The following is an 8,417-nucleotide window of genomic DNA, read 5'->3' on the forward strand; positions in this document are numbered from 1 at the left end:
CGTTATGACGTTTGGGCGGGGCCAGTGGGATCGGCTCTCCCTGGGGTTTTTGGCCCCGCCCCTGTTCCCTTCCCTGCCCTGTTGCTGCTGCGCCGCCGCTGGCTGCTCCCCCTGGTGAGTCCCTGAAGTGAAGGAGGGCACTTAGGGGCAGTTGGGTGCTCAAGTTCCTCAAAGTCAGGCATCCGCTCAGTCCTGAGAAAAGGCGGAGGGAAGTACACCCTGTGTCGGTTTCCCCTCCTTCCACCTTCCCAGGATGTCAGTAAGTGGGAGTGGCGTCACCGAGCCCCCGGAGCGGCCTTGGAACGTCGTGATGCGGGGGTTGGTGGGGGGAGCAGTTTTCTCCCGGGAGGGCAGGGCTTCGGTGCTTGTGGCCGCATGGGAGGCGTCTTGGGTCGCGAGGACCCTTCTGCCAGAGCGAGGGTCTTGACGTCATGGCAACCACCGCGACGCGTCCCCACGTCAAGCCCGCTCCCGCGCGCGAGTTCCGGGTGGTTGCCTGAGCCCAGCGGTCTTCGACGTCTGCGCGTTTGCCGGGAGCGCGAGCCCTGCCCACTGCCCCCGGGCTAGTTTCTTTCTCGTGGGCCCTCCGTGCCCTGTCTGAGTCGGGAAGGCCCTTTCCCTCTCTCAGAAGGCGTCCTAGGCCCGGGAGGAGAAAGCCGCCGCCGGAGTGGAGCTACCGGCTTCCCTGGCCGCTTCCCACCGCCTCCCTCAGCCCAGTTTCGTTGGAGGGGCTCGGCTTCCCGCGCCTAGTGTGGTTTCAACCCTCCGGGGCTTCCTCACTTTTTTCGGTTTCATGAATTCTTTGCTCCTGACACAAAGCCAAGAAATGGCGGCAGCTGGAGCTGAGTAGCATAAGAGAGACGCTGTGTTCAATATCTCCGTTATTACAAAACTTTTTCATGCAGTAGGTCTTTGTAGGTTAGTGGCGCCCATGATGAGGGCTCTCCAGGCGGCTCCCTCTCAGGCATTGTCAGAGGGCCTCTACCTGAAACTCTACCCGTTAGCAAGCAAGACAGCCGCAGAGTGGAAAGGACCCTGATAAAGGCCCAGTAAGAGTCAAGTGACACAACTCAGCATTGTTTTCTCAAGTGGGATAGTACATGTACCGCTCTTTAAAATTTTGGCTCTATGTGTTGATAGTCTTGTACATCCTTGTTTTCTTAGATGAAAAAAGAATGCTTTCACTTTCTTTTTCTTTCACTTAGGATCATCACGATTAGCTGGGAAGTTTCTTAGAGGCTGTTCTAGCCTGATCCACCCATTTTACGGATAAGGAAATTGAGACTCAAAAAGGAATGAGTGTAGCTGGGCCACACTAGTTAGTGGCAGAACTAAGACAGCCCAGGTTCCCTCTGCTCCTAGCTTGGTTCGTTTCCAGTACACTTCAAATCCCGACTCTGCCCATGTTACTTCAGGGCTTGGTCACTAATGCCGTGGGTGGAAGAAGTGGATAATCTCAAAGAATCAGACATGGTACACAGCTTTGAGCTTTTCACACCGTTAGCTGCATCTCTGGTTGCATCTCGTGTCCATGCTGTTTTTCCGTTTCCCCCCAGTACTGCTTGCTCTGTGGTGAAATGAGTATTTGATTAAAACTAACTGGGCAGCCAGTCCAAACAGTTGTTAAGGAGTAGTATTAAAAGCCTCCTGGGAGGGGCCCTCCCTGGTGGTGCAACAGGTTAACGTGCAGCACCATGAAGCACACCCCAGCCACTTCACAGCGAATTCGATCCCCAGCCAGGGAGGTGACCCCCCATGGCGCAGCAGACCTCTCCTGACCCACCCGCTGCTCCCCTCAGCAGTGTTCATCAGTATGTCTGTTCTCCCCGCTCAGTCTTTGGTGAACCCTCTCACACATCCCCTCCCCACATCTCTGGCCTGGACCCCAGTTCTGTATGCATAAATAAATACATCTTTTTAAAAAAGTCTCCTGGGGGTATAACAGTTTTCAATCATTCTAAAAGATTTTTGGTACGGAACTAGAATCAACAAGGAAAATTTGGATTAGGGCAAGCAGCTCAGTGATTTGCTGACCAGTCATTGTGTCTTTGCTTTAGCCCCAGTCTCAGGGCCACGGACACACCCATGGTAGCCCATTGCCAGTGTTCTCTGAGGGTAGGTGTGTAATCATCTCTTCCAGGACCAGGGAGGAGTGGAACAACAAATCATTTTTACTAATAGCTAATAGTGTAAAAAGTTCAGTAAGCAGGATGAAGAAATCAGATTCAATGTAGGTTTTGTTTTTCGGTTTTTTTTCTAAGATGTATTTATTTATGCATACAGAACTGGGGTACAGGCCAGAGATGCAAGGGCGGCGAGAGGTTCATCCAGAGACAGAGTGGGGAGCAGAACAGGCAGATCGAGGAAGTACACTGCTGAGGAGAGCAGTGGGCGGGTCAGGAGAGGTCTGCTGAGCCATGTGGTCTCCTCTGGGCAGGCAGGAATCAAACTCATGCGGAAGTGGCCTTAGCTTCTCAGTGTTGTGCTTTAACCCGCTGTGCCACCAGGGAAGGCCAGGTTTGGTTTTTACTTTACTTTCACTGTTCCCAAGTAAACAATTGATTTGTGTTTCTCTCTTGGCTGAGGAAGCATTTGCTTCCTAATCCTGTGCACTAATTCAGAGAAACTACCTTTAATCTTTTCTTGAAACATGCCCACTGGTAGAAAAAGGCAATATAAAAATATTGGGCATTTCCTATTGTAGAATTTCAGTTCTTTTTTAAAAAGATTTTCTATATTTATTTATGCATACAAGAGCTGTGTTGTAGGCCAGAGGTGTGGGGGTAAGAGGATTCAGAATGGGAAGCAGAACAGGTGGGCCTACTGAAATACACTGCTGAGGGGAGCAGAGGAGAGAAACAGAGGTCTGCTGCACCACATGGGCAGCTCCCTGGATCAGGATCCAACTGGTGCTGCAGTGGCTGCTGATAGCCTCATAGTGCTGAGATTTAACCCCTTGCACCAGAATTTCAGTTCTTTTAATACTTCATGATTTCCCTACTTCATGGTTCAGCATACACAAGGAAAAATCCTTATGAAAATTGGCGAGCTACCTTGGTTGAATATTTGCATTGTTAGAATCTGAATGAGGAAGCTTTAAGCATTAAATTTGTTTCTGCTAAAAGCCTATCTATGTAGTTTACAGATTCACTCAGAAAGCAGAAGTAGGCTGACTATTCCTTTCCTGTTCCTTTTCTTCATAAGGATATATGCCCTCACACAACAGTCCTGGGAGTAGTATATTAGCTTTGAAAAGCTCATTAGGTGAAAATGTGTCAGATTTTTAGAAGCCAGGAGCCAGTACAGGGGACTCATTTTAGAATACATTGCCTGTTATCGCCTACCTCCTCTGAGGATTTTAATCCTTTTGGAAACTGAGCTGGAAAAAAAAAAGTAACAGCTATATCAGAGGCCAAGTAAAATACCTCTGACAGTTTATGGAATCTCTGCATTATTGCTTGATAATTTGTTTTTAAAAATCCCGATTTTTCCAGTCATTCCTTGTATATTCAAACTTTGATTTGAAGGTAAGGTAAGGAAGTAGGTAGAGTATCATTCCATGATTTCTTATTTGTTCCACTGCCTTTTTAATGACTCGGCAGCTTGCTGGGCTTCTAAATTTAACTTTTATTCTTTTTAGATGCTCTCTTCCTTTTCTCTGTGGATATTAGAAGAATTAGAAGTGAATAGTGGATGGGCTCTATATTGGGAAGAGTAGTTAAAGGAAGGGGAAGTTGATGCTAAAACATTACAATTTTGCTTCCTCATCCTCCTTGCCCCCTCCACCATCAGTCATTTGTAGGCTGCTCAGTCAGAAAGGTAATTTCCGAAGTCACTGTTGGAACCCATTTCTCCCAGGAAGTTTTGTCCTTGGGAGGAGAGAAAGGCTTCTACTTAAAAATCACTAGATCCCTTCCTCCAGGAAGAGCTGAACGAGGTGTCTCCTCACTGGCCCATTTAGATCGATGTGCTCGTGTTCTAGGTTTGCCTGTGGCCTTTGTGTCCACAGCAGCCAGAAGCCACTGCTGTTCTCTCGTCTCCCTACCTTTCTGCCCCTTCCCTACTCTCAGTAGAGAATTTTTTATTTTAAGAGTGAATGAGTTTTGATGACACAGTGTGTCAGTGGATGCCTTCTGAGTCCTTCTGGGAAAGTGTGGAAATCTGTGAAATAAGAAATTTCATGGAGTCCCTTGCATTTTTGGTAAGTAAAGAACCAAGACTATTGATTTTTTTTTTTCTTCAGATAAATGATTAGGAGGTAGAGTTTCCATTGGCTTCTGTTTACTCAAGCCTCAGAACATGAGTTCTTTCATGTCATTTTGAGTATTAGGCTGTCCTTTCTTCAGCCTTCTGCTCATAGTGTGGACTCACTATTCTAGTAAGGTAATAGAGGCTGTGACAGGCCCCTAAAACCTTGGCTGGTCAGAACAGAATCCATTTGCAAAGCAGCTTGTCAGAGTTTGTGTGGAAGGTGGGTAATGGAGTGTGAATTTTATGGGTCCTGGAGGAAATCAAATCTGCCTTTTTTTTTTTTTTTTTTTTGGCTTTGTGCCACTTGAACCAGCTATGCCAGCTGAACCAGCCTTACCAAGAACTGACATAGTAGTTGGAGATGCTCATCTCCTCATTCTATTTTAGAAAAGGGAAAGCTGAGAAACAGCCACTTCTCCAAGGATATCCAGCAAATTAAGAGCAGATCTAAAATATAAATTTGCCCCACTATCATTCACACCACTGTTTTCTTATAAAATTCCTTCCTTTTGATTTTTGATGAATTACATGCCTATCAGTCATTCACTTATTCAGTGAATACTTAATGAGAGATTAATATGGGTTACGCATTATGTCGTATTTACAGTGGTGACAGTATCCTGAAGGAAATGAACAGGTAGTGTGGTACTTTGGTTATTTGCAATACAGGCCCTAAAGTCATTCTTACCTGAGTCTTCTAAATGACCCATCTCAAAGAACAGGCTAAGTAATACTCAGATAAGTGGTGCTCCAGACCACCAGTACAAAATAGGCTTCCAAAAGCCAAGAAACTTCCATCCCATTGCACCCAAGAGATCGCACAGGCAACAGTATGCCTAGGGAACAAGTCCTGACCTAGACTGAAAGGAGAGAGCCTGCCCTCTTTAAAAAACTGATCTCGGCCCTCCCTGGTGGTGCAGTGGGTTAAAGCACAGCATTGAGAATCTAAAGCCGCTTCTGCATGAGTTCAATTCCCGCCTGCCCCGGAGGTGACCACATGGTGTGGCAGACCTCTCCTGACCAGCCCGCTGCTCCCCTCAGCAGTGTACTTCGTCGATCTGCCTGTTCTGTTCCCCACTCTGTCTCTGGTGAAGACTCTCACCGCCCCTGAGCCTCTGGCCTGTACCCCAGTTCTGTATGCACAAATAAATAAATCTTTAAAAAAAAAAAAAACTGATCTCTGAGGTTTGAGACTGAGATAAAGTCAAATTGTCTTACAAACCAGAAAGCCAGTACATTTCTTAGTCCTTAGCTCAATCCCGAGAGTAGACATTTCAGTACCCCAGAGTCCTCTTGTCTTCGCAGAGAAAAACTAACTTCGGGAGAGATGGGAGTCAGGCCTGCTTTTTAGAGTTCAGAATGAAACCAGGATATCAGAAGGGTGGAGTCGGAATGGCAGAGTCACTGTGTTTTTTGGTTATTGAACTTTTTTTTTTTTGCGCATGTATTTTTACAGTCATCCAACATGTCCCAACAACTGAATCTGTGAAGTATCATGTAGTATTTGCATATACAGCTACTTTTTCAATGTTGTTTTCATTTCCCAATAAAACCCTTGTTTGAGAGCCATGGACTCTCTCAGTGTTAGACTGGGGAGGCATTTAGAAGATAAGGTATGTGACTTCAAACCGCAGGAGTTAGCAACAGTTATTCAGCAGACTTGGCTGTTTTGTATTGTTTATTTATTATTGGGACCCTTTTGAAGGCAAAGATTGTGCCAGGGAAAAAAAAAATAAGTCAGTGAGTTAAACCCTTTCTTTAAACAATGTGCTAAGTACTTTATTCTGTCTTCACTTGGCTCTACTTTGTGTGAATTGCCTACTCCATGGCAAGCACTGATTTAAGAATAGGACACTTAACTTTATTGCAATTAATGTTCACAAAAAAATAAATGAAGTCCATGTTACGAGCCCCATTTCACAGATGAGGAACCAGGCACAGAGCCCAGCTGATTAAGTAAATTGCCCAGGGTTATGCATTTAATAGTTGATGAAGCTGCATTTTAATTCTCTTTTTCTGATTTCAGAACCCCATAGCATATCAAAAAATATCCTCTCATCCTTTTCTTCTAGAGAAGTTGACATTCTGAAAGTCATAGGGCTGTATGAGGATGAAAAATCTAAACTTTAGGACTTCAAGTTCCAGCTCAAGTCATCCCCCTCTAGACATTATGCCTTACTTAAGGCAGGTAGAAGGGAATATACTAGCTCTGAGTAGAGAGTGAGGGCATGTAGAGTAGTGGTGACTCTAGTCAGGCGCCAAAGATCGACTCTCAGAAAGTTCTTACAGGAGAGGAAGTCATGAATGCAAAATGACTCAAAGTGAAACTGAAAGCAGGTTGTATGATCTCATTATTTGTTAGCCTTTTGATTTTCCTGACTTGCCTCAAACAGAAAATCTGTGGGAAAGAGCCCAGAAATCTCCAGCATTTCAATCTTTTCTGAGCCTTATTCTATCCCATATCTCTTAACAGAACCCTACCATGGAAGAGACATTAGAAGATCCCCCCACATCAGCTGTCATGCTGGATCATTGCAATTTCTCCCAGGTCATCTTTAACAGTGTGGAGAAGTTCTATGTCCCAGGAGGGGACATCACTTGCTATTACACCCTCACCCAGAGTTTCATTCCCCGACGAAAGGACTGGATTGGCATCTTTAGAGTAAGTAGTAAATTTAGTTCCAGGTGGCTGGGAACTAAAGGTAAATCTTAGTTATTTGAGTGCATGACAATCTGTGTTTTATAAGCATTTTTCTTGTTATATTCAGCCAATTGTAAAGTTGTAAACTAAGTTCCCTAGAACTTTCCCCCTCACATTACTGACATATGCTGTGGGACTCAAATTTTAATTTCTTTCTTTTTTTTTTAAATGCCTCTTTTTTTTTTTAAGGATTTATTTATTTATGCATACAGAGCTGGGGTACATGCCAGAGGTGCAGGGGCAGTGAGAAGATTCACCAGAGACAGAGTGAGGAGCAGAACAGATAGATTGACAAAGTACACAGCTGAGGGGAGCAGCCGGTGAGACAGGAGAGGTCTGCTGCTCCATGTGGGTCACCTTCCTGGCTAGGGATCGAACTCATGCTAAAGCAGCTGGGCCAGCTTTGTTGTAATGCTGCACTTTAACCCACTGCGCCACTAGATAGGGCCCCTCATATTTTAATTTTAATTTCAATCTCAGGCTAAAATAAGATGTCACAAGGGGTTATGAAGCTATTGGCAGCCACTGCAGCATGAGTTCGATTCCCAGGCAGGAAGGTGACCCACAAGGCACAGCAGACCTCTCCAGTCTTCCCTACTGCTCCCATTCAGCAATGTATTTTTGTTAGTCTGCCTGTTCCGCTCCTCACTCTGTCTCTGGTGAATCTTCCCACCCCCCACACCTCTGGCCTGTACCCCAGTTCTTATATGCATAAATAAATAAATCTTTAAATAAAATAAGATGATATATCATACAACTCCTAAAGTTGATTGTTTTCAGACACCAAAGGTAAATGTCTTCTTAATATCCTATTTTGAAATATTCTATAATTTGACTGAGAGGGGTGACTTTTTACATAATAGCTGTAGCTTTAAATATCACTTTTTTTTTGCATATTGAAGTACACATTGTATTATTTATTTTCTTTATATTTTGTAATACAGGTAAGATTAAATACCACTTTTTTAACTTAATATAGTGTTAGTTTCTTTTCTCTTTTTTTTTTTTTAAAGATTTATTTGTGCATATAGAACTGGTATGCAGGCCAGTGGCTCAGGGGCGGTGAGAGGCTTCACCAGAGACAGAGCAGGGAACAGAACAGGCAGATCGACGAAGTACACTGCTGAGGGGAGCAGCGGGCAGGTCAGGAGAGGTCTGCCACGCCAGTGTTAGTTTCTTTTATAAATTTGGAAAGATTATTGAGAAGTTGACTTAGTTTAATATACTGCCTCCAAAAAATTCTGTAATAAGTGTTTCACTTCTTTGTAAAGATTTCCAAAGACAGAAAGTTTATGAGCCCCTCAGTGACTTCAGCCAGTGTCCAGTCAAGTCAGTTCAAGTGCAGAAATCTTGCTTTTTCCTTTTTTTCCCCTTATAGTCACTTTATTATCTACCTCCTCTCCCCCATCCCCAGTCTATGTCTCTGTCTGTCTCTCACATCACACACATTATCCTGTTTCCAGAG

General features: G+C 44.5%; 1 protein-coding gene across 2 annotated transcripts in view; it reads left to right on the forward strand.

The window, feature by feature from the left end:
* The first annotated feature begins 42 nt into the window (after positions 1-42).
* CALCOCO2 (calcium binding and coiled-coil domain 2) overlaps positions 43-8,417 on the forward strand; it is a 27,074-nt gene continuing 18,699 nt past the window's right edge. The window contains exons 1-2 of one of the 2 annotated variants that reach the window (XM_012726575.1): positions 43-114; positions 6,725-6,913. In XM_012726575.1, coding sequence (XP_012582029.1) covers positions 6,734-6,913 — 180 coding nt within the window. In that variant the 5' untranslated portion in view covers positions 43-114; positions 6,725-6,733. Of the gene's footprint in view, positions 115-150; positions 260-6,724; positions 6,914-8,417 lie in introns of those variants that run through there. The other variant, XM_004684302.2, reaches the window with a different exon arrangement.

Source organism: Condylura cristata, unplaced genomic scaffold, assembly GCF_000260355.1.
Source record: "Condylura cristata isolate star-nosed mole 26May11 unplaced genomic scaffold, ConCri1.0 scaffold00017, whole genome shotgun sequence".
Taxonomy (NCBI): domain Eukaryota; kingdom Metazoa; phylum Chordata; class Mammalia; order Eulipotyphla; family Talpidae; genus Condylura; species Condylura cristata.